General features: G+C 41.1%; 1 protein-coding gene across 4 annotated transcripts in view; it reads right to left on the bottom strand.

Annotated features, from left to right (window-relative positions):
* The window catches only part of TENM1 (teneurin transmembrane protein 1), a 2,006,416-nt gene that overhangs the window by 1,381,773 nt on the left and 597,664 nt on the right, over positions 1–26,979 (bottom strand). For 3 of the 4 annotated variants that reach the window (XM_069612654.1, XM_069612656.1, XM_069612655.1), the window contains exon 3: positions 20,191–20,451. The exons of the other annotated variant lie outside the window; for it this stretch is intronic. In XM_069612654.1, coding sequence (XP_069468755.1) covers positions 20,191–20,451 — 261 coding nt within the window. The remainder of the gene's footprint in view (positions 1–20,190; positions 20,452–26,979) is intronic. 4 annotated transcript variants of the gene reach the window in all.

Here is a 26,979-nt window from a genome sequence, read left to right as displayed (position 1 = left end):
GTATCAGAGTTGTAAGTAACTCAGACATGCACTGAACAGGGAACTCACCCTTTACTAATAACATTTCTAATCTCTTTTAACATTTCTAGTCTTTTAACCCTTATTAAAATTTGAACAAAAAGGTGGTGAGAATAGAGAGAAATGTGGGATTGCTGGTTTGCGCTAATTCCATAAACCTTTACAGAATTAATAGAAGGAAGATGTTTATAACATATAAATAACAATGGCAAATACAATTAAATAGAGGAAGTGTACATTGTGATGGGTGAAAACAGACCAGTATTTAGGAACATACAAATGATGTTTAACTAAAAAAGGGAAAAGGTATGCATGCTAGAGAATTAAAGGATTTCCAACTAGGCAAACGTTTCTAATGGACAATTCGGCACTTTGTATTTTATATACAATAGTCAACTACACCAATTTAGAACAGAATTGTTCTGATGAATGCACCGGTAATTAAAAACAGTGCAAAGAGACAAAACCTACAAGTCAAACATTATCTTGTAGTGCAAATAAGATGCTATTTCATCAATTACAAAATAATGAAATTGCCAGCTTATGGTGTAACTGTGCTGGGTTCCTCTGCATGTTCAATATAATGGCTCTTTCTGAATAGAACCAGTAATGGTATATATGCATTAGGCGGCACCTGTCAATAACATTGTAGAAAGATAACTTATTCTGTCTATCTGGGGCAAGATTACAGACACGTTACACCGGTGCAATTGCAAAGTTGCATGGTATTAGCACTAGGGACACCCTTGCCTTAGTGCCAAAAATATTGTGACCATGTTACAAAACCTTGACACCATGGCAAGTGCAATTGTGCATGGTATTAGCACTAGTGCAAAAAATAACCTGGTGCAAAAAACACATACTTTCAATGCATTTTTGCACAAGGACAACATTTGTTCTAGTGCTACTATCATCTCTCATTAACATTAGGACAAACTTTGCCCTGGTGCAAAACATGCATTGAAAGAATAGTTTTCTGCCCGGAGACGGATGTTGCTCTAGTGCTAACACCATAGACAAATGCACTTGTCGTGGTAATGTTTTCTGCAGACCTTTTCATTAAAAATCAAGTTTTGCAACATTTATGTGTGCATTAAACATGTTTAAAATGGCTGCATAATTTATTTTGAAATAAAACGATGTATTATGACATATACAAAATGTAAACTTTCACATCTTCAAATCCTGTGTATTGATAGACACCTTCAGACAATTACTACGTGTTAAGAGTACCCAATGGTAGGACAGAGAAGGTGAATCTCATAGGTGCTCTATGATATAACTAAATAAGGATGCAGCCACATTCTGCAGGCCACATTTGGGGCTACCTGAGTGGTACTAAAAGTGACAGCAAATGTGTTGTGTATTTATAGCACTTGTATCAAGCATGGTTAACAGCCAGACTCTAGTTGCAGTGGGCCTCCTTACACGGTAGGCGGTGGACCAAGGTGCTATTAGCACCTTGGTCCATGCCGGTAAAATACCGGCACCGCCTTGGAGAAAAGGGGAATTACCGCCCTATTCCATGGTTGGCGGGACAGTAATTCCCCCTTACCCCATTGCCCTTCCCCATTCCCATTTTTGCCCCATAGGGCATAATGGGAATGGGGAAGGTGCTAATTACGGTGCCGCAAATTGCGGTACCGTAATTAGCACCCTGGTCCCTTTGCGGGTTGGTTTTTAACGCCTGCTAAAAAGCAGCTGTTAAAGTACCAACCCGCAAAGGGACCTCGTAGTAAGGCGGTAAGGGTTTACCGGTACCGGTGCCCTTACCGGTACCGGTAAACCCTTACCGCACTACATGTAATGAGGCCCAGTGTCTTTTTAACAGAGTATAGAGCGACATTTCCTACCATTTGAGATCTATGCTTATGTCTAAAATGTGGACTGCATTTGAATGCTGGAGCCATGTTTAGCGTTTGGATTGTACAGTTGCTGTTTGCCCTTTCTTTGTATTGCCAACACCTAACCGTTTGTATAACACAGCTAAACGATGGAAGCCATCTTGAGGGTGTTGTGTGGGAGATAGAGCATTTGGCTGCAGCCCATGGACTGTGTGCTTCCTACATATACTGAAGACGTTTCAGAGCTGTATGATATATACTTAATGTGTATAGTTATTTAAGGATGTCAGTGCATTGGGAACAGGTCATGCAGACAACCCCATGCACACAGGTATCTGTACCTTAAGACCAGGCTGCTTCGCTCAGTCTTTCCTCTCCTAAAATTCTGCAAAGCTGACCTGCAGTGACAGATATTCCAGCCGTGTATATGTGTAACCTAGCGAGAAGGGTACACATGTGTGTGATGAAAGGGTTGTGTGCTTAAATCCCTAAGTATATTAATTAAACTGGGCTTGGTGCGCATTTCCTTTCTCACCCTAACATTACAGCATGTGGAAGCATCAACCAAATGGGTCCCTTTGCTTTGGTCCATGGGGCCATTTTTTTTATTTACTTTTGTTTATATCTTTTTCATGACCACCATGGAACCAGAGAAGGAATTACTTGTTGTCCATTTTCCCCGATGCAATTTTTTTTTTCTCGAGTTGTGGAATTCCACAACGAAAAAAATACTATTAGTTAGTACGCCTGTACAAAGGACCAGGGTACTAATAGCATTAGAACCCGAGGAGGGGTGGCATTGCCGGTCGGGTAATGCCCCCCTCCTCAGGTACAGTTGCTTTATAAATTAGAGAAAATGTTTGCTAGTTCATATTATGATGCAATGTTTTTGGTGCACTTAATTATTTGATAAAATCGTTACTGCCGTCATCAGTGATAGTGTAGTGCTGCGATTTCAAGCATTTTAACATAAAGAAAACACATTAGAGATATATAAGTTTTACATTCAGCGTTTACCGGTTACTTGATATTCTCAATAAATATCATTGAAAAGGGATTTAGTTGGACCGGCTATTGAGTTATACCAGGTGGCTCGCCATTCTGCTCTTATGAAAAGCAGCTGTAAATTTCTTTTTAGATGTAAGGCTTTATGAAAGCCCCAGGGCGACTCTTTAATCAATCTCTTCCTACAGTCGATATTACAGCAAAGTATCGAAATGGAGGTTTCTTTCCCCCGATAATGTACCAGGAGACAAGAAGGAAGGAAATGGGCAGACACGTGACCGCGGCTTTCATGCTCACACCCCACTTCCCACAAGCAGAGAGACAAGTGCTCGAGGGCTGTTATTGAAGACAGTAATTAAGAACCGTGGTGGATTTTGGCCGTGAAAGCATCTCTTTTAATCACTGTTTATGGTCTTTTCCACAATAATAATTGCATTTGTGGGTGTGTTTTTCTTCTTCTGAATAAGGCTCCTCTGCCCTTCAGCAGTGAGATGTGCTCTTTCTGCGCTATCACCTTTTTAGCAGGCAGATTGTTAATCATCCTTGTGTGGCGAATTATATTAACTTTCCAATTTCCAGTGAAACTTGACACATTGATTTTGCTTCTGTGATATTGCAGGTCACAATTTTCAAGTCTGCGCGTTACCAGTGGAATGCATTATCAATAATGTCTAGGCAGACTTTTGCTGGAAGGCGATGCGCGCTGCATCGGGATAAGGGCCCAGGCAAAGCACGGGCTTCCTGCACAGCAAGGGCACATTCAGACACTAAATGGATGAATGGATGGAGAAAGGGAATGCTGCATTGTAAGAGCATCAGTAGATCCTGAGCTGCTTGGCTCCTGGCCTTCAGAAAGCCATCCCTTATGCATTTAGGGACTTTGAAAACCTGAAAGGAAATTGGTTTCATCCCCTGGAGTCTGTGTCTTTCATTCGCCTTGCTTCCCGTGTTTCTTTCCCTTCGCAATCATCAGGAGTGAGGAGACTATCGGTCCTGAACAGTTCAAGCGGGACCTCTGCAGTGTAGGGCAAAGACCAATATATATCGTGATTCAAAATAACGCCATCAGGACCATCACGGGAAAAACTTGGAGGGAACACATCACCGACGAAAGAAAGGCCCTCCATTGGTTGGCCATGAAAGAAAGAATCATGTTTAAATCTCTTACTATGGTTCACCGCTGCTTATACCGCAATGCACCAGTTTACCTCAAAAAATTGGTATACCCCTACTAGGCGACTCAGATCCTCTAATACAGGACAACTACAAACCTCCACAACTAAAAAACAGCACAGACTTGGAAAAGCCTTTCCGACTCCAAGTATAAAAAAATGGAACAAACTACCCATCACACTGAAGCTCGAGTCCAACTACATTTCCTTCCGAAAAAAATTGAAAACATTTCTTTTCAACTAAATTCGCGAAACAGGTTAGTCTCTTCGGAGGAAATCGGTCAATTCACTTGTGTCCTGTGCTCACTACTTGTTGTCCTGTTTCTTTATTAGCGCTCTGATGCCCGTGGGCTTTCAGCGCTTTATAAACAAATAAATTAAATTAAATTAAAATATATATGGTTGGTCACTTCTATAATGGTGATGATGAAATAAAACTTCGATGGAATAGAATTCCAAATATTTGTGATTGGATCAATGCTGGCAATACCTAATGTGCTCCAGCACCTTGAAGCGTCTCTTGTGCTAAATGGGACTACCAATAAAGATCTCAGACCAAATAACCGGACAGACTCAAAGAATGTGGCAAAGTATTATGTTATTCTCAATTTAATACAGTAGCATAAAATGACAGACATTGGACTGATGCTTGCACACTCACACAAAAACATGATTACTCAGAGGTTTTATACCCCAATATGTGTCATCTATGAAATCATTCTACTTGGCAAACTATAAAAAATATCAACGGGAGGGATTGGTTAGAGGAACATATCTACTTATAGAATACAGATGGGTGTGTACTTCATTGGCTGTTACTTTTCTTTGAGGCACGCCTAGAACTACCTCTAAATATGTATAGCACTGATTATAGCGGACAAAATGGCAGCGGATTGGTCTATGCAACATTGTATAGCAGGTTGCCCCATAGACCCAATGATTGGTTGGCATCCCAACCTTGGACTTTCAGCCCGGCTACCAGCACGTAAGCAAAATTAAACCCAGGTGCTTGAGTCACATCAGATTACTCCCCACTTTCCCAATTAGTCCATCATCTCTCTCCAGTCCGGCAATGAGCCAAAGTTTCCCATTTCTAGTTGACCTTGTAGCCTGCACTCTGTTCTGGAACATTCAAGGGAACGTAAGCACATCACTATCTTCATCCACAGCTTAATGAATAGCCCTTGTTTCCAACCTCTGGATCACGTGGAAGGAGACTGCAAATGTGGCCATTTCAACCTAATATTTACTGCTATTTGATTTAATAATGCTGGGTGTCATTGCTCCTCTTGGACCCTAGAGACTTGCTCACTCCATCTTTTAGGAACCTTATCCATTGTTAATTGTCCAATACTTTGGCTCTTGCTAATGTTTTCTTATTCTTTAATGTAAGAGAAATATTCCTCACTTTCATGTCTTATCTCTTTGCCTCCATGTGTGCTTTGCAATTATTCCTTGAAATAGCATAGACTCCTATTTGTTTGCACACAAAGATTTTTTTCCAGCATCTCCTGACTCTGCAGCCTTGGTCTTTTTCTGAGGTAGCTGACTTGAATCTTTCCACAAGCCGGCACCCATTTTCCTATCATGGCCGTCCTTGCCACGTTATATTTTCCTCTATAACAAACTTCTATGTCTCTCATCTACCTTGCGTTGCTGCGTATTTATACTTATAGGTCAACAAGTTACTTCTTTCTTCTTTGTATATATGATTACTTTATCGTCTCATACATGTTTCGCTTACCACTTCAGTTACATTGTTACTCTTCATTATTTTCATATCGGTTTAGTATGTCCTGGTATAGCTTCTTTGTGGCGACATCTGATTTCACTCAGCACTACATGATACCCAGTTGTGCATGCTGACATCCCTCCATCTGACATCCTTCAGTGAGAGGATACATTTGACATGGTTGTCTGAGTGCATATCTTCTCATCTTCTCTCGTACACTCGATGTTGTATTGGCATAACACATGGAGTCCCAGATAGGGCCCTTATCCTGCTGCTCCAGTATGACGGCTGTGAGGGATAATGCATCCACCTGCTTGTCTACATTAACAGTCCTATTAAATAACAGGCTGGTTTTCACCTCAAATGATACTGTTGGCCTTTTCATTGTTTTATATACTGCATATGATAATACCAACATTTATTTAAATGCTCCTTCCTATCAATCTTCTATTTGTATATTTTCCTCATGAAAAAGTGCAAACTGCTTATAAATATTCTTGCACATTGTGTGTAAATATTTCATTTTGCCATTTTAGCTCTCACCATATGTATTCATGTTATGTTAGTGTTGCCATATTTTGCTGCCCATTGTCCCCGACTACATTTATGCAGCTGCTATTGTCACTCATCTACTATCATCTCATCTACTATCAAATGGCGAAAGGGTGACCCCTCACACTTGTGCACTCAATTCTTGTGATCAGTCATTCAAAACATTCTTTTGTTCCTTGTTAGTTTTAGAAATGCTTATTTATTCAAGTAACTTGCTATGCAATGGTTACATCATAATTATGTGATCTGTACTTGTGCAATAATCAGCCATTGCATACAATGCATTAAGAAACAGCCATCAATAACCTCTTGGTTTCGCCAAACAATGACTTCCTCTAGGCTAGTTACACAATATCTGAATCTAGCTAGGTTAATTCCTGACAGTCATTCAACTGAGCGGACCACTTCCTCCTTCTAGGAGAAGATACATGCTGTATCTTGTGCTTCCATACATTGGAGACCATCTTCACAGTTCATATTGGATGTCTCCTTCCTTTGGCAGCAAGAAGACTGTTGTGCATCGGATAGGGTTGACTGCTTATAAAATGGGTCAACAAGGATACAAAAACAAGTGGTTGGTTTTGAAAAATTCAAAGCCTTCTTTCAGTCTCTTTTTTATATTTATGAATATTACTTTCCAGGAGAAACCATTGAACATTTTTAGAGGGTGTTTCTATAAACTGAATGTTTCACTAATTGGACAAATAGCATTGTGCAGAGAGTGAAAAAGCACAGGGCCTGATTTACAAAAAACACTTTTGAAAAATGTTTTATAGATCATCATCAAATTGTTGTATTATTAGAGCTTTGCACCAGTCCATCCTATGCACAAAACAACTAATACAAATTTGCACCATGTTGCACTTTACTACAGTGACAGCCCTTAACACATTGTTGTAAAATAACAAATGCATACAATTATTATGTAATTGCAGCATCTTGGAACATAGTGGTCCGGGGATCGTCAGTCCACCCAAAACAGGAAGGGACCACAACCGAGCAAATAATGAGCCTGGCAAATGCAAAAGGAATGGGGACTGAGGCATGGAGAACGAATAGAAAAGGTACATTCGAGACATCAAAAACCTACGGATGCATAAGTAGATGTAAGCAGGGAAGTATTGGATGGACAACTAGGTGTAGAACAAGAAATGATAAGCAAAAAGAAAGACATAAAACAAGGGAGCAGTGCTAGAGTTGAGGGAGCCAGATATACAGCACTGTTACATGTACAAAAAGATCTGCACACAGCACAGTCATCAAGCAAAAGGCCCACCCACCCCCTGCTGCAGCTTCACTCTGGTCCCTTCATGCAATGCTGGCTAATCCCATGCTTTCATGGAGTTGGGTCCTTATCTACACCAATATTTGGAGCATACAATAATGTAGGCGGGTCTAACATAGCAGTGCAAGCTACCCTTTATCAAGTTAGCTGTGCTCTTGGGATTATGTGCCAGGAGCCTGTCACTGTAAATAACCTTTTTTAAATACATTTTTTGCCAAGTGAAACTTCAGATGAAGATATTGATTTTAAGAAGAAGTGTATTGATGGAGCACTTTTTGAAAAGCAACCATCCTTGTCAGAGAAACTTTGCTATTGACATTTTCCCCAGAGGGCTCAGCCGCTTCTAACCTCAGCTGTCTCTCAAATTGTATTGTAGAACTATAAATAATTGCATGTATCTGTAAGTAAAGGTTGAAATTAAAGTTTTTATTTTTATTTTTAAATCTTCCAAGGAGTTTAACTATACAGGAATTTCTGGGCCGAACTATTTCTAACATCACTGTATTTGGTGACAGTGTAGAGGAGGATAACATGCTATGCTAGAATATTGAAGGGGGAGATAGTCCTTAGTTGGCTCAGTTTAGAAGTATGAACCATGCTGTCAGTTGTCGATTTAATGTGGATTATATGAAAGACTGTGTAGTTTAGATGGTCCATTTGGGTTTAATCCACACGGATGTAATATATTATTTCAAGGATGATGTAAAAAAGAAAACCTCATGCTATGATTGGGCTAAATAATTATACATATCTTGAGGGGAAACGATACCTTGCGGAATTTATGAATCATTATCCAAAATGTTGTATTATGTAACCTTTTCTAAAGAAATGCCGGGGTAGATTAAATGTAAGGCACTATATGATGTTCTGTTTTAATTTGATGCCTAGAAAATAAATTGTTAAAGCTCATCAGTGCATTTCTGGATTTTCAACATCTTTGTATTATCTTTGTATTATCTGTGAATGTTTTCATCAATGAAGGTATCTATATTTTTGACAGTTTGTCCATAATAAAATAATGTTAGAAACCAAGCAATTCTGGAGTTAAATGCTGTCACCGAACAGATTTTGCTTATTCGAACTGTTTGTAAGTTTTTCAAGTCTATAAGTTTTGTCAGGTATTGCCTTCAACCAAAACTTAATAAAACAAAATAGAATACATTTAAAAAAGTACATGTTGAATTGTTTAATAAAACAGAAGCGGGCCACATAGTCAAATATTTCCAGGGTGGGTGAGATAACACCCATGCTAGAAATATGACAAAATACTGATCCTAGCACTGTGCTCCAGTGGCTGGTGGTGCTGTGCTGGAAATGTTAGCATGTATTGTATTCATAATGTAATGTCTGTGGAGGGATTTCTGACATACGCTGGATTTAGTAAAGAATGCTATGTGCATCAAAAAATGACATGCCCCACTTGCCTTGGCCCCCAGAAAGAGTAGGGCATGTTTGACTGGTATGTTGGGGCTAGGAGCCAACACTAGAAACAGAATATATGTTCTTTCTAATGCAAACACCCGGCAGTGTCCTGAACTTCAACACAAGTTACCTATAAGTGAAGAGAATAAGAAAGTATACATGGGTCACTTTAAGAAGTATGCCAGGGTCCAGGTAGGGACATGCTCTTGTTTCTTTTGATATAAGATATGGAGCGACTTTTATATGTCTGTGACCTGAGACTTATGGGGTACATTCACAGTACATACATATATTTTATTACGTGCAATTGTGTTTATATATCACTGCATCATTCTTTGGAATGTCAATAGAACCTTTACACACCAGTGGGCTAGATTACAGAAACGTGACACTGGTGCAAGTGTAAAGTTGCACAATATTAGCACTAGAGTACAGTGTTTCTAGATACATAATGCACAGGAGGATGTCGGACACTTCTGGGAGAGAAGCAGTATTCATTTTTCCACCAGCATTAATGTTACCACTGGCAGTAAACTGGAAAGAATAATTTTGACTGCTTCAATAATGGTTACTGCTCACCACTGGAGGAAAATGCCAGTGACCATTGGCGGTATTGAATGACTCATTGCTGGGATTAGATTATGCTATTTAACACGTTGCCCGTGCCCATTATGCATAGGGCTAACTGTGGTGGGAGCATATTTATACATATGACTTACCTTTAGACCTGGTAAGTCCACTCTTTTATATGTTTTTCACTGAGTTACAAGAAGACAACCACATGACATTATTGTTGCCCCCACATCTATGGTGCTTATCTGGCATATGCGTCTCCTTAACAACGGCGCACTGCCATAGATACAGTGACTAATGGCCACATGACCATTGTCATGTGGTGACTCGTGCAAGCAAGAGCGCGTAGTAGGAAATGTAGTTGCCTATTCATATTAGGTGTAAACTTGAAAAACAGACATGACTGCGATTAGAATGTTTTATGGTCACATGATTATTGTCATGTGGCCTGTATTCAGTCAAATGGGAGCACGGCTCCTCTATTCGGTTCTGGATTAGCTACAACCGCCAGTGGTAGTGGGCTTCTACTCGGGAAGCGTTTCATGAACAGCGTTCCATGAGCATGGTGAGTCTTCTACCTAGCACCACACTCCACTGCAGTCTGAGTACGACATTTGGATCGTATGGTTTTTGACAAGAGGTATTCTGCATTGTGTAACCACATGTTACTAGGTGAGACTATATGTCCACTATAAATCAGCATTACAGATTGAATGCATCACGTTGTATGTAGAAATATGAAGTTCTTTCTTTCTTGGTGAGTGTTTCACTTTACGCTGCTTCTGACTTAATTGATAACACGGTATGTTTACGTTAAGTGTTTGCTGACATCTGGTTCTCTGGATTAACAAATTATGTTGGGTACTATGTGCAGTTTAGAAATATCGGGACTTCAGACGCCATGCGTCTTTGTGGTATGCATCTTGGCTTACAGTTATTGGATGCCATCTATGTTCAAGGAGAATAAGGTCAGAGGTATGTCTGGTGTTTGGATTTTGAACTATGAGGTACCTGTTCATGGATCTATGACAGTGACCAGTACTGCCCCTTTGTGAATTGAAACAATTTTTGTTGCAGATTAACCACAATTTGAATATACGCTGCGGCGACTCATGCTTTCCTCAAAAATAGAATCCTCCTTAATTGGTAAGAGAGGTACATTCCACATCAGTTGGAATGTGACTTGATTTTTGTCACATAACTTTTTCACTTTTCTATGGAATGCATGTGCTTCAATTGGTGGGTTTTATTCTGTTTTCTATTGAGAAATGAAAGCAAAACTTCGTTGAAAGTTCCTTGTTTTTTGTCCTGATGAAGACTGTTTGCTATTTGAATGATCCATTAATCTGCCTAGTCGTAACTAGCAGTGAGAAAGAGCTTGTTAACTTGGATAATGTGCAACATGACCGGCCAGATCTGAAACTTTAGGATGGTTCCAAACTTGTTGCATTGCACAAAAATTACCTCAGCTAGTAGACCATGTATTAGATTATTTTCAATTGGTTAATAAGTTACTGATTCAGTACATATTGCATCTGGTTGGACCAAGCATTCAATTTTATTTAATTGGTGAACGTGTCATAGATTCACTAGCTACAAATTGGATTGTTTTGTTCATGCATCGGTCCAATACAAAGTGATTGTATTATTTTCCTTTGGTGATTCTCGTGCCTATTCTTTCTAAGTTTCACAGAAGTCACATTGGCACTACATTTCCCTACTTGACACTGGGTTGTATTGGTTTTGATTTGGTGGATATGTGCATGGATTTAGCTGTTTTTAGATTATGTAATGTTTTGCATCTTGATGGTTTGATTAAATAACCTGTTGATGTTTATAATAGTTTTTTTGTACCATTTAGTTTTTTCTTATTGTTGCTTACTTTTGTGTTTTGTTCTGGAACTCAGTTTGGTGACATTTCCCTTGATGGCTACAGCAGTTTGTTTTGATTTGTCTGTTGATTCATCCCATGCAACACCAGCCCTGTTGCTGTCACAATGTAACTTACCCCGGGTGTCAGTGGGTTATGTGGTCCACCTGCCTCTTTGGTTAGGCATTGGCTGTATTGATGCAGGCTTTTCTCCACTGAGGTGCATGAGGTTAGCAGCATCTTGCCCATATAAACATGAAATGCTCAAACTTGTGTCATATTCTGTAAAATAACTCTTTCACTGCATTATGTCTCACTTTCGTTTGTGTGTTGGGAGTTGTGCACACCTGGCATTGATGTTAAATGATAACCGTGCAGTTTTGCGAGGTAAATATTGTCCACTTGCATTGACACTGGCATGCCGTAGTCTACGTGTGTGAGTGATTTAGATGTTCACACGCATAATTGTGGTGGAGTTAGCACTAGACACAGTTTTCGAACTCTGCTAATGCCTGTCTTGCTATTTAGTTTGTTCTACTTGTATGCTAAAAGTGCACAGGAACAACACATATTATGCTGCACATTATTTACGAATTATAATTACTGCTTGTCTGCTGGTATTGCAAATAAATAGTTCAATACAAACGATATGCCATGCTACAATACTTCAAACAGGCCGGTCCCCTCTTTCTCTCTGTATTGAATCAGAATATCGTTTTGTTTCCTACATTGTAATTTCTCGTATACAAACACACCCTCACTTGTGCGCTTCAGCATTGAACTATGCAGCCACCCCCTCGATGATACTTTCTTATTATCCTTTCATTTTGCATATTCCAGAAATTGATGGGCGCCAGGTGTTTGGACGGTGTGAAGGGAAGTGGATGGGAAGATGCATTGATGGGAAGGTGTTGCGGCTGGTATTCTCCACCTTCTGCTTTTAAACAAGTGAGTCTCTTTTGTGATGATCAAGCAGATGTGGATTTGCATTTGCTTTTTTTTATGAATAATACGGCCGTGGATCAGCGCAATGATATGATTAGTCACTTTATCCTTTTGCGAAACTCTGTTAGCGGGAATGTGATGAAACCACTCGACAAAATACGACTAAGTGTATGTGAGATGAATGCCAACTTGCTTGACCATAATTGCTTTCTGAGTCACTTGATTACAGCATTCATGAGAGTGGGGAGATCAATGTTATGAAAGAATCAATGCCGGAGAAGCAGGAAGCCTCTCGACAAACGCTCGGATCCACCGCCAGGTCTTCATCCAATATCTAGCTACCCAACTTCTGAGTTATGTACACCTGCCCCTCATTCAATTCAATAGGATTCTAGGCGGTCCTCCTTTTACATGGACTATATTGAGATCTGGCAGACTCTTTTCCCTATCCTGAAGCGGCAAATGGTTTTTACCTATATATTAATATTAGAGAAGACAGAAGGGGTAGTCTTCACCTCACATATGTCCATAGTACATGCAGAAGCATAAACATATTAAAACGCATTGCACACATTTTTTCTTTACGAATAAACATATTTTGTTTGTCATGTTTTCAGGAAATCATAGGCACTTGAAGAAAGACAGTGATTAACGTTGATTTGGGATTTGGTTAAGACCACTTTCAGATCAATGTACTTTTCACCTGTAGCTATTATAAATCACATACACAACCCAATGCATTAGAAGTATATGAATTAAAACAATCCAGTAAAAAGAAGAATCCCCCAAGAGCAAGTACATCATTTACTAAAAATGCAGTGTCCACTTAATAGAGACCCCTAAGGCTCACTCTGAAGAGGAGGGCTGTGCTGCCATAAAGCAATCTGAGAAACATATGTGTTATCTTAAGCATGGCATTGGTTTTTTTTTTGTTTAGTTTAGTTTATTTGTTCCCTTAGTTTGGTAAGTTGCTCTTTGTTTTGTTTTGTATTTTTAAACATAAATCAGTGAACTGAACATTCCAGCACAGAAGATCAATTCCAGCCACTGTTGTATTCAAAAGCACACTACAACAAATGTGGACAATGCTAAAAGACGTCTGATATCTCTTACTGCAATCATGGCTACCTGAGCACCTTTTCACTTATATTGGATTTGCAGCAAATCAGGTGTTAACCAAGTAGTTGTATTCCAAGATGAAAATATCATACATGATACCACAGAAACATTTGGGGCCTGATTCATGGCATGTTTAGTGCAGTGAAAAGTGATTTTGCACTGCCAACAAACACCCTAATTCACAGAGCGCTACAAGGTGTATTTTAGCAGTGCAAAGTGGTTTTGCACCAGTGCAAAATCAGTGCAAAGTTTCTTTGCACTGCAAAAATACATGTTGCATCGCTCTGTGAATCAGGGTGTTTGTTGGCAGTGCAAAGTCACTTTCCACCAGTGCAAAGTCACTTTGCTCCACGCAAAACAATTCCATGAGTGAGGTCGAAATGAAAGGTTTTAAAGGGTGAAAATGTCTGATGTGAATAGACGGATTAGCCTGATCGTTGAATATGTCAAACCTATGTCTGGTATGTGAATATACAAGGAATATGTAAGGAAACAGTTTTCAGTATAGTGAAAGATGAAAGTGGATTAAAAGGCAGAAGTTGAAGTGCACACTTAATGAGCAAACCAAATATTAACACAGTAAATCAAAATACATCTTACACAGTCAAGAGAAACGACCATAAGAATGGTCAAGTGCTTCATTAGAGCAGATAAGATTTATCTCACAATCTAGCGAAAAGTGACACACCGTTTGGTCTTTTAGAGGTGGTAAAACCCGATTAAACGAGGTGCTATACAACTTCAAGTCCATCCTCAGTATGCTTCCATGAGAAACATTCTATTTTCTTTATCTTGTTAAATATGATGACCTTGGACGTCTTCACATTTGTCAGTATGTCGTTATCAGCCAAGGCGCATGGTAATGAGTTTATATTTCTCTGTAGGGTAAGGGGAGCGCATTCCAACAAAACGCAATAATCAGCGTTAGCGAGCCATTGTATCTTCACCTGGCCAAGGCGAAAATAATGGAGGATTTCTAACTCTTCACTTAAATAAGAGTGTTCTAAATTAAACAATAGGGGGACATGGAGGCATCCTTGACCAAGGCCTTTAGCAGTATCAACATATCTGCAATGAATATGTCATTTACAATGTCAGTTTCAAGATGCAGTATGGCAAGACCATAAAGCAATTCCACTTGAGGAATAGCTTCAGAATTTTCGGGGCGCAGATGCGGGATTGTGTGCCTGCTTGTTGCTCTCACGTGCCAGACATTGCCTTTCCTCTACGACACTGAGATATGTAGTGCTGTAGTAAGTGGGAGCTGTGAGGAGTGTGACACAACAAGCAGTGTCAGAGATGTGCAAAGGAGGAAGAGCAAACAAGGAGAGGTAAAAAACACACCACACTGTGTGTCTCTGGATTGTTTCCACTGTACTTGCTCTTCCTTTGTGTGCATGCACACAGCTCTCCTTCCACCCGCTCGCTCTACTTGAAAAATAGCTATGACTAAGGGGATGGAGATACGGCAGGAATGGCTGTGCACAGGAACATTTTACTAAAAAAGAGAACTTGCATGCAGAGGACCACCAACGCTTGCACTTCTGTGCTGTTGGGACCCCTGCGTGCAATTCTAAACAATCCTGAGTGGACAGTAAAACTGAAGAGTAAAACCTTTACTCTCCACTTTGAGAGATACAAAACACTATCTGGGCTGGGAAGATTGTTATGGGGAAACGTGTTTGACTTGGAAGCAAGACAACACAGAGCAGCAGTTCACATCTCGATCCTGCATTTAAAGACTGGTCTCACAAGCTTTGCTAGCTGCGTTGTATGATAGATTCCAATGCAACCTGCCATTAGTAGTTGCTGAACTAAGGCATATTCCATTGGAATCTTTGGTTTTACACCTGCATGAAAATCTCATGCAGGCGTAAAGACAAGAGCTCTTCTGAGAAGGAGGAGGAAAGCAAAGCAGAGATGCTATCTTCTCTTTGCTGCTCTTGTAGACCTAGAAATGCCGAGAAAATGAGCTGGGGCAGACAATGAAACCGCTCATTGTAAAATGAGCCACACTGCTTTTATTCTTTTTACTGTCCACCTTGGCAACATATTATGTCATTATGAGATACACATGTGCTAACACAGTCATGGACCTCAGAATACGTGTCTATTGGGATAATTGCCCTTACATTCTTTTGGCTCTCATCTTCAGTTCCGAACCATAACTTAGGGAGACCATGCTCCTGCAAAAATGAGCGATCTTACTCCTTAAAGGTTAATTTGGCATTTTCAGAATTCTTTAAAGGGGAATCATACCTAATCTCTTCATATCAGCATACATATATCATGGTATGTGTCAGAATAACAAGTGAATTGCTGAGGTACTGGAGATCCGTTTAGAGTAAAAGGAACTATACCCCCGCCTCTTCATCTATTATGAAGTACCCAAGTTTGAGAATATATCCAACGATTTCGTTTTTTTTTGTTTTTTGCAACCGCATTTTGCAACACCATTAAATTCATTCAGGAAAGGTTTACAGTTCACATAATAACACTGGTCAAACATGTACCTCTCTATATCCACAGCCATACTGATGTATATGTTTTGAGGCCTCACATGCCTTTGCTAGTCCCTTAAATGAATGTCCGATGGCTCAATTGGGGGGTGCAGGGATGCATACAACTGATAATTGTACATTTTCATGAAGACATTGGGATGGCTTGTATTTTACACGTTCCTAACGTAGGACCTACTTTTTGCTTTAGGGATGGAAACCCACAAATGATATGATGATCTGAACACATAAAGCCCCCTTACACTATGCAAGGGGAACACAGTACATACATATGAACTACTGAATTAGGTTAGACTGCAGCAGTATTCAAACTGTGGGTCATGCCCCTCTGGGGGGTCGCGGTCTCCTGTCGAGGGGGTCGCGCACCCAGTGTCTAAAAAAAGATTACAAAAAATAAAAATGTTGGAGTCTGAATTCAGGACTAAAAACAAACTAATTAAACGCGTGTTATCCAAAACGCTTTAGAATTCAACCTTTAAAACACACACATTATTTATACCCCAGTTGAATATTATACTTGCAAGGATTTTTAGATGCGACTTGGAGATGAGCTAGTTTAAAGTCATTCATTACATTTTGTTTCTAGCCTTTCCTGGAATTATTAATATATACCTTATTCACTTGTTTGCATATGTGTTGAGGATTTTTCCATAGCATTAATGTGCCTCCACGACCCTCACTTCTAGGTACTCTGTGACACTATAATCATGCTGCAATGCACTAACAGGCATGATTCAGACAGCTGCAGTAAACATAGTGAGCATCCGAGCACCCTCTGTATTAACTGATTTGATTTGCCCTCCATCCCATGAAGATCTTGTGTGATATATGATGTATGAAATGGCATTTATAACGCACTTATACACAAGTGTTTCAAGGCGAGGGAGGGGAAACAGAGGGAGGACAAAAGTCCCGACATAGGCCTGTTCTTGGAGTGGGGAAGAGGGTGCCTGCACAGGGCCCAGATGACTGGAGGATGCAGGATTGGCTGTTCACACCCAGAACATGGAGGGCTGCAAATAAGAAAATGTGAGTCTCTTTGTTATAAGCAGAGTATTTTCATTGTGTGATTAGATGAGTGCAGACATAGGGCCTCATCACGAGTTGGGTGGTATTAGCTCTACCGCCAAACCCCCCGGCGCTATTGGCGCCGGACCACAGGTTTGGCGGTAATGGAATTCCCCATTCCCCACTGAGCCCATTCGGGAATGCCCCATTCCCCATTGGGCTCAATGGGGAATTTTCATGCTCTTACCGCCGGCGGATTTCCCGCCAGCGGTAATAGCGTGAATTTTCTGCGGATTTCCCCCTAGCTCAGAGCTGGGGAGAAATCCGCTGAAGCCCTGATTTGGCGGACCCTTAAATCCGGCGGTAATAGCGTGACTGCCGGATTTAAGTGTTACCGCCAAACTCGTGATGAGGCCCATAGTATTTGGGACTGAACAGCGTTAGAGGGATGCCCGTTAAGAGCTTCAAAGTTGGGAGATTTAAAAAGGTGTTCTTGTCATGGACTTTATTTCCATGTGTGTTGAAGTCCTTTCAGGGCAGGGTAAATAAATGTACAGTCATACACTTTTTGCTCAGCATGTTTCTATGATTATTTATTTTTGTCAGCTCTGTTTAGTATGTGATGTGTGTACTTTTTCAAGTCATCTCTATACAAACAACATTATTTCTGACCTAGGAATCCTAACATAAACACATATCTGTACCAACCTGAGATGGCAAGGTATGAGGTGAAGTTATCCAGTTTGCAGTGTACGCTGCTCAAAAAAGCCTCATTCGTGGTTTAATAGACTATGCTGTAGCACTGAAAAGTAACAGATAGTGGATAGTGAAAGTATTTTCTTTGTTTCAACATATGAAGACATATTTGGTGCTTCCTAATGTGTGGGTTTCCCTGAGAATACCATGCCTCCCCCTAGAACCCCAACTGCCAAATGCAAACTGTGTGGCTTTTTACTCAATTGTTTAATAAAGGTATGCACTACAATGTGACATTTTAACTCATTATTTTAAGGACCCCCATCCCCCAAAAAGCCCCTTGATTGGTTCAGGCTCCTTTGCTACGCTCAGTTGCTATGGCATATATGGAGGAAAATATTTATGTCACTCAACTTAAAATATTCAGCAGCCGGCACTGACCCTCTCTGGGAGTAGGGTGGGGGGAGCCAAGGGACTGTGGTGGGAGCAGGATGGGGGGAGCCATCGGATAGTGGTGGGAGCAGAGTGGGGAGAGCGCAGGGTCTGTGGTGGGGTGGGAAAGGGTGGGAAGAGCCAATTAATTGGTCTAGGAGTGGGATGAGGGGGTCCAGAGACTGTGATGGGAGCAGGTAAGGGAGCTCAGGGACTATACTGGGAGCAGGGTGTGGTAACAGCATGCAATAGTCCAGAGCCATTTGGACTTACTGTCTATTCAGCATTTTTTGGGGGGCCCGGTCTGCCCACATTTTGCTCACGGGGGCTAAGACCAAAAACGTTTGAAGACCACTGGGTTAGAGTGTGCAAACCTGCTAGTAGTTCCTGTCAACAGTGCTTAGTATTTTATGTTTATGTATATGTTTATTAGGTTTATATATAAGATATAATATCTTTCTAATACTATAAATTCTTTATGGAATCAAACTCCCATATTCTTCACTCAAGTCATCATCTTTTTCACTTATCATTGATTTTGTTGAATGTTTTCACAGATATGGTGGACTGTTTTATTGAAAATTGATTCCAAATTAATATTACTCAGTCCAGGTAGTTGCTCTACGTTTGACAAAGGGATACAGTGAGTTTGTCTGAACGATATGACTCATAGATATGCAGCTTATTGCTTTGCATTCCTGTTCATCAAACATGTAATGTGTAGTTGCCATTTGTCGCAAGAAGTTAAAAGGCCATGGAGCGAGCCAGGATCACAGTGGAAACTGGAATACTTGGACGTACCTGCACTATTATCGCATCAGAGGTATGTGCCCAAATATCCAGCACGTAGGTTTGCATGCAGTATATCACTGAGCTATGCACAGACCTGATATCTCTGTATTCTTAACCCCTTAACTGCCTGGCTATTATGCACGTCTATGCAAAAACGACAAGCATACTCGTCCTTGGCACTTGGCCGGTCTGAAATGCATTTGTTGATTATTGAAGGATATTAATGGGCTGCTGTGTAAATAGCTTAGAATAGGCAGCATGTGCCACTTTTCATCATGAGGACAATAACAAGAGAGATTCAAAACCCCACAAATAACACAGATCATTAGCTATGTGACGTTCTGCGTTTTAAGTTCTGATTGGTCGGTTACAGAGATTTGAATGCAAATATTTTACAAACATGAAACACTCACAATGCTAATACCTCATTAGAACAGTCGGAATACACATCTGTACGACCAATTTACCATGATAACTGCTCTTGCCACCCACTCAGATTGATCAGGATCACATCACACAATACATATACTCAAACTTCCTGCTACTTGAAATACTGTGCACGGGCTTTTCATAATGTCTTAGCTCATCTGGGCCATTGCAGATACAAAGCAGTCCAGTTGAAACCCAAGGAAAGAACACGTACCCCAGAACTGCTATGACATATCCCCTCTACACACAACTACAGAATACCTCAATCACATCACTTTAAATGGCCTGCAGCACTGACATGTAATCGTAGTGTAGGAGCAAATGCTGCGATGGAAATGAATAATGCGTTTGCATGGAAGTGTTCACGCCCGATGTGCTTGACATTCCATGTGTTGCCAATATCAACACACACATGTGTCATTCATTTTCTAGTGCCTGACCCTTAGCATAATTAATTTAATCGAAATGACAATATACACCCTACACTGCAAATCTGTCTATCAATGCTTCTCACTCTGAGTTTCCTATTCATTAACTATTAATGTGTTTCCCTAACAATCAATTATATGAAACACGAGTAGTAACATTAGCTACAATCCTACATATACTTATGTTTTACGATTCCAATGATAACAAACCATGCATCTTTTATCTCATCACACAAGACCTGCTGCATTGGCTTAATAAAGTTTATGTCTTTTGCAAGCAAAATTAACCTAAGCTACTGGAAACATATGTTCAGTGAGTACAGAGCGGTAGCGCAGGGCGCCTTATTACCATTTTCCCCGTCAGACTTCCGCTCATGGTCTGTGTCAGTCAGGGACAAGGCAGAGTTTGCTCGGCTTGAAGCACAGGAGCTGTGTTCTGATTTCATTTCCCTCATCCACATCCTTAGGGTGTGATCGGGTGAGGCACCGCCTTCAGTCTCCGTGTCCACATCGGAGCCGATCTGCTGTGGGTAGCCATGCTGAGAAACACCATGCAAATCTGCCTGGTAACCAGTGCTCAGGACATGTGGGCTCTCACAGAACTCCATCTCTGAAAAATAAATTGTTCAGAGTTTAGAAGCATGAAGCACTATCCTTTCTTGCATCAGCTTTTTAGGCTAACAAAACAATCAAATACTCGGAATTCGAAATGGATTCTAAACCAATTTGGCATCATACTAACATCAGACACCCAAGTGTTGTTTCCTTAATTTTATGGGTTCCCAACAAAATGGTTGTATGCTAATTGTCCAGCCTTGACACACATTTCTAGTTTAAATAAGTAGCATACATGTGACAGTGATTCCAGAAAATTAAACCTGTGGGTTACTCAAAAGATCAGCATACATCTTGCAGCACATTTCTCTAAATATCATGTATGTAGATGAAAGATGCTTCCTATTTCCTGCAAACTATACCCTAGTTTACATGGTTGTTTACAAATAGTTAACCCATGCACTCCAGCTACTGATAAGTACATTAGCACAGTCATTGGCTAGCTACAATCTGGTATGCAACCTGTCTCGGTCGTCTTTTACATTGGCTTGGAAAAATATTTGACCACTAAATTAGTCTAAACATGCTTCCAACATGGTTCCAAAATGCTTCCAACATGCTTTAAAACATGGGTTTTATAACATGGACAACTTGCCTTTGGAAGAAACTAGATCATGGCACAGAAAGATAGTGAGTAGAGTGATGGTATTGTTTTCAAATATGATTGTTTTCTTATTTTTGGAGTTATTGCCTTAGAACATTGTATTCTATTGTATTGTAATAAATATATAGAGTGCTAAACAAAGGCCCACAAGGGCATATAAGAGCTAAAAGAAGCAACAGGGGGAACCGTCAAGGAAGGATAACAGTTTGGAACAAAAAAGTTTTAAGGGCCTTGCGAAAAGTTAGATAATCAGTCATCTCGCAAAGACGATGCAGGAGAGAGTTCCATAATGTGCTGGCAAGAACCATAAAAAAGCGCAATGCCCACAATGAGTTTTGCAGAATCTAGGATTTTTCAATAAAGTTTGGGAAGCCGAACGCAAGGTTTTAGTAGGGGAATATTTGATCAATTTGGACTAAAGAAAGACAGCACCAGATTGATGAATGGCACAAGGATTAACACAAAGAATCTTGAAATTGACACTGCCTTTAACAGGGGCCCAGTGAGGTGGTGTAGCAGAGGGGGTTCCAATATGCTAACGACACACTGCTATGCCTCAAGATTGACTCCATCAAGGACATCTACAGGCTCAAAACCTGTGTGTCGCTGATCCAGTCTTCGATGTCCAGTGTATACTTGAAGTTCAACCCCTCCAAGACCTAATTCCTATTCCTCACCACATACAGACCTGGCTATAAACCATGAACCTTGAGGGCTTCACACCCGAGCCCACCTCCTGCACCAGGACCCTCGGGTTCCACATTGACAAACACCTTTCCTTCAAGACACACGTAGCTAAGAAATCTCATACAGATTAGTATCAGCTCTCCCTCCTGTAGGAATTCAAGTCTGTCCTCCCTCCAGACAGCTGTTCAAGCACTGGTCCTATACCACCTGGATGGGGGAAATGCCCTCCTCGAATGCTTCCCATCATCCTCCCCTGTGCCCCTGAGAAGTGTCCTACACACGGCTCCATGCCTCATCAAGGGTCTACGTGTTCTGTTCTTTTGTAACTGGATTCAGTATAAAATAAAGTGCTTTGTATGTTCCTTTGTAACCTGTGTTTGGTGTGTTTCCTTTTTGGTTACCCTGCCTCATATTATTTCCTTGTTTTCACAGTTGGCGCCCGAATAGGGACCCTCAAGATTGATGCCGGATTATTGAAGGTTGACGCACGCTATTGGACCGGGATCGGACGGTGTGACATAACGGGCCCGACTGAACGAGACGCGACACCTCAACAGCGCTGCACGATCCGTTCCCTGGACGATAGCCGTGTGGTCTGAGATGGCATCTTGATGAGGGTCAATTTTTTGAGGCGGGCAGCTTTGCCGAAATCACCATACACAAGGTAAAATTTGTTAGGTAAGTCCTTTGTAAACCGATCGGTCCTCCTTAGGTTTGGTCAGGTGAGTCGTTACCCGACTCTTAATTCAACCCTGACAATTTGAATTTGGCGCATTGTATCTGCAGACACAATTATTGACCAGGTAACACCGAGTATTTGAGAAATGCCTGGGAAATTGTCTAGCTGCTTTAGGGCATTATTCCGCAGCGATAGACAATCTTTGGAATTTAGCCGTCCGGCACCACAGGAGGGGTCACCGGCATGTACTATGTACTGTAAGCATGGCATTGGAAGTGTAGTATTTAATAACATTTTGCACAGACAAACCAGACATGCCTCCGAACTTCAGTGGCCAGACAATGGTAGTTTTGAGATCCCTCGTATTGAATATTTAGAGTCAGTCTTGTTAAAAAAGAAGGCCAGACCTGCAGCATTTGATGTTTTTCAAAATTGGAAAAGAGAAGCGTTGCAACAGCTTAAAAGTAGGGAAAAACATGTGCCCGTCATAAAACAAATGCTGAAAAGTTGTTGTTATATGATCAGGACAAACAGTCTGAGTCGGTTAGGAATATGGACAGGGCTTTCTCACTCGGTATTCAGAAAATCTATCCTTCTAAAGATCGTCATGTTTCTGATGAGTTTATCGACAAATTGTTAAATAAACGAAGGCCTGGTGCCTCTGCACCACCTCCGTATGTTCCTCTTCCTCCTGCTGTACCTCTTCCTGCTGTTATTCCTGCTCTTCCTGCTCAACCTGTTGTTCCAATTCCTCCGGTTGTTGTTCCTCCACCTGCTCCTCTGCCTCTTCCCATTGCACCAGTAATAGTACCTCCATTGAATTTGCCTGCACCCTCACTCCCAAGTAGTTCTGTACCGCTTGTAGTTGATCAGGGTGCGGGGTCGAGGATTGTTACTCGTAATACTGTTCCTACAGAAAAGAAACAGGATTTGTTTGCATGGGCTAAGCATTGTATGGAGAGAGATGATCGAGATAATGTTCTTGCCACACTTTCTAATATGGATAATTTTCCTGAGAAAAATGTTTTCATTGAAGGTTTAGGGATTCATTTATGTGTAATGTGGGGTAAATTAAATAATGCAGACCTCCCACAAGGGTTGAGGGACCTGAATACTTTAGCGTTTTCAAGAGACACTGTGGAGAGGGTACATGAGCATGTTGAGAGGATATTTGAGTATAGAAAGTAGTTGGAAAGGTTACGGAATGAGGATGACGAAGAAGAAAGTATGTATGTACAGAAACGATTTCTTCCGTGTCGTAAACCGACATCTGAGGAGGCACAAATTTGTACAAAAGATGCGATTAGATGGATTTCAGACATATTGATAACTCCAGTTGAGGTATATGACACATACAGTCAATATACGCTAGAAATGCAGAGGAAAGTGATACAGGTAATGGTAGAGTACCTGCAGGATGAATGTTTAAAGAGAAAGGTTAGTTGTCCCACAGAGTTATTGAGCATTTATAAGAGAGCTTTTTCACTTGACACTTCTTCAACTGCTTTAGCACTCGACTTAGCTCTGTTGCTTAGTAAGCGTTCGGAGTTGCCTACATCTCAGTTGCCTATGAGAGAGGTATAAAGAGATAGAGTCCGTTTTTCAGTCCTCAGTGTTTACCCTAGGCAACATTGATTTGCTATTCCCTGTACTCCTGCCTGTAGATTTGTGGAAACAAGTTAGAACTATAGACGATGTACCAGGGTTGGGAGATACATGGGCTAACATAGTTAGGCTTGATGGGGAAAGGCCAGCTGGTGAGAGACCACCTCAGGTGATACTAACTTTGCCTGACAGAATCATTGCAAAACTGAAAACTATAATCCCCGAAAAGAGAATTATTTGGGACAAGCTTACGGCCTGTGTCCAAGGAAAATCTGAGGGTGCTACCCAGTTCTTTAATCGGTTCGAACAGGTATTCTCGGATTTCAGTGGACAAGACTTAGGCACAGAGTCTGGGAAAAGATTATTTGTGGACAAATTTGTACGTGGATTGCTGCCTGACATCCAGTTACAAATTATGTCTTCTGAGAGCGCTTGGCAGGCGAAATCCCAATCAGAAGTACTGCACATGGCTCAGTACTACGAGAACCGTGTCAATAATGAAAAAGATAGAGTCGAGAAGAGAAAAGGTGATTTGAAGACTAAAGTATTGTTACAGCAAATTGTTAGAGGCCCCAGAGGGGGTAGTTCGCAGATTAGAGGTCATTATGTTCCACAAGGGAATGTGCCCTTGGGTCCTGTGAATATTAACCAGTGTGCCTATTGTCGTCAGGAGGGTCATTGGCGTGCACAATGCCCCGTCCTTCGATAGAGGTCGAATAACACATTTGGAAATATGGGTAGACGATCCAGAGGTCGCCCGGGTGTAGGGGGCCCTGGTAGAGGCCAGTTTTCGCAGGATCCCCAACAACCTTTTTCACAGGATAATCAGACTTCGAGTGTGGATACTAGAAACATATTTGATCATCCTTCTGCTCCATATCTATCTGAAGAGCTTCCTTTTGATGATATTTTGTTTCGTTAGGATTGCCCAAAGCAGGGTTTGGAACCTACACCTATTCCCGTTAATCAGAAAGGTCCCTACGTTGAAATGGTAGTGGGAAATAGGAAACATCAATTTTTGATAGGCACTGGAGCACAGAAGTGCTCCATTGATCATTCTTGGGTTCCAAACATTCCACTGTCAGGGCAAACCAATGTTTCAGTAGGGTTTTCTGGCACACCAGTTGTTTGTCCGGTTTCTTCACCGGTACCTATTTCTTTGGGTCCCTTTACGGACCACTGTCCATTTCTCTTGACTTCGAATTGTAGAGAGAATTTGCTGGGGTTGAATCTGTTGAAGGAATTAAATGCGGTAATTCATTGTTCTTCTGATAGAGTGCGTTTGACGATTTCACCACAGCAATGTTCTGTTTCGCAATTCTTGACTAGACCTTTGCCGCCAGAATTCAGTAATGTACCAGAGTGTTTGTGGGCAGTTGATGACAATGATGTCGGTGTTTTGCAGATTGAGCCTGTTAAAATAGTTTTGAAACACGGAATTAAGCTGCCCCGTATTCCACAGTATAAGATCTCAGTTGAAGGCGAGCAAGCTTTGAAGAGCATTGTTTCCGATTTTGTGCATCGTGGGGTGATTGAGGAGATTGCAGGAAGTTTGTGCAATAGTCCGATTTTACCCGTGTACAAAAAAGGTGATAATGCAATTCCATTTCGTTTTATAATTGATTTACGTGCCATTAATAAAGTCGTCGCTCCGCAATTTCCAATTGTGCCTGATGTGACGACAATATTAACCATGATTCCAGCTACGGCTACTCACTTCAGTGTTATGGACCTAAAGAATGCTTTCTTCAGTATTCCTATACATGAGGATAGTAGATACTTGTTCGTGTTCACCTTAGGGGGACGCTCATTCACATTTACTCGTGCACCTCAAGGTTATACTGAGAGTCCTAGTATTTATAGTAGGGCTTTGAAAGAGCAGCTTGATACCCTTGGATTGCCCTCTACTTGTACGTTGCTTCAATATGTTGATGATTTGCTTTTAGCCGCTGACTCTGAGAGCTCTTGTAAAGAGGGCACTGTGTTGTTGGTCATCCATCTAGCTAAGCATGGTCACAAAGCTTCGCTTAAAAAGTTTCAATATTGTTGCCAGGAGGTCGCCTATTTAGGCTATCTCCTGTCAAAGGAGGGAAGAAGATTGACACCTGAAAGAATAAAACACAATTCTGGCATGTCTGTCCCAAATACACAAAAGGAAGTTAGAGCCTTGATAGGTATGGCTTCTTACTGTAGGTTATGGATCCCAAACTTCTCACTAGTGATAAAACCGATGTTGGCCTTGACGAAGAAGGGTATTTCTTCGCCATTGCCATGGAATACGGAGCATCAACATTCATTCGAGTTGCTCAAGACTGCATTATATTCGGCGCCAGTTTTGGGCACACCGAACTATGAGAAGGCCTTTGTGTTGTTTGTGCATGAATGTGATGGATGTGCTTTGGCTGTATTAACGCAGGAACATGGAGGGAAGAATAGGCCATGCGGTTACTACTCTTCCGCCCTTGATCCTGTTGCATGCGCTTTGCCAAGATGTTTGCGCGCTGTCGCTGCTGCTGCTGCGTCTGTAAAACAGAGTGAGGGAATGGTCCTAGGCCATGATTTAACCCTGATGGTGCCTCACTCTGTAGATATTCTATTGAACAAAACCCAAACGCAACACCTCACTTCCGCACGACTGACAAGATATGAGTTAATCTTGTTTGCTCCCCACATTCAAATTAGGAGGTGCTGCATTCTTAATCCGGCTGAACTCCTACCTTTCCCGCAAAATACTGTTTGCGGTGACGAAGAGTCACATGACTGCCTGTATACTACTGAACAAGATACAAAAAGCAGAGTTGATTTGAGGGACACTCCTTTGGATAACCCACAAGGGGAGCTGTTTTGTCATGGCTCCTGCTTCAAACTACTGGATGGTACATCCACAGCTGCTTATGCAGTCACTACATTGAGTACGGTTGTGGAGACCAAGAGAATTACGCATAACT

The sequence above is a fragment of the Ambystoma mexicanum genome, chromosome 5p (assembly GCF_040938575.1).
Source record: "Ambystoma mexicanum isolate Mex_15411 chromosome 5p, UKY_AmexF1_1, whole genome shotgun sequence".
In the NCBI taxonomy this organism is placed as follows: domain Eukaryota; kingdom Metazoa; phylum Chordata; class Amphibia; order Caudata; family Ambystomatidae; genus Ambystoma; species Ambystoma mexicanum.
The sequence above is the reverse complement of the archived record's forward strand: the minus strand, read 5'-3'. Positions and strand labels throughout refer to the sequence as shown.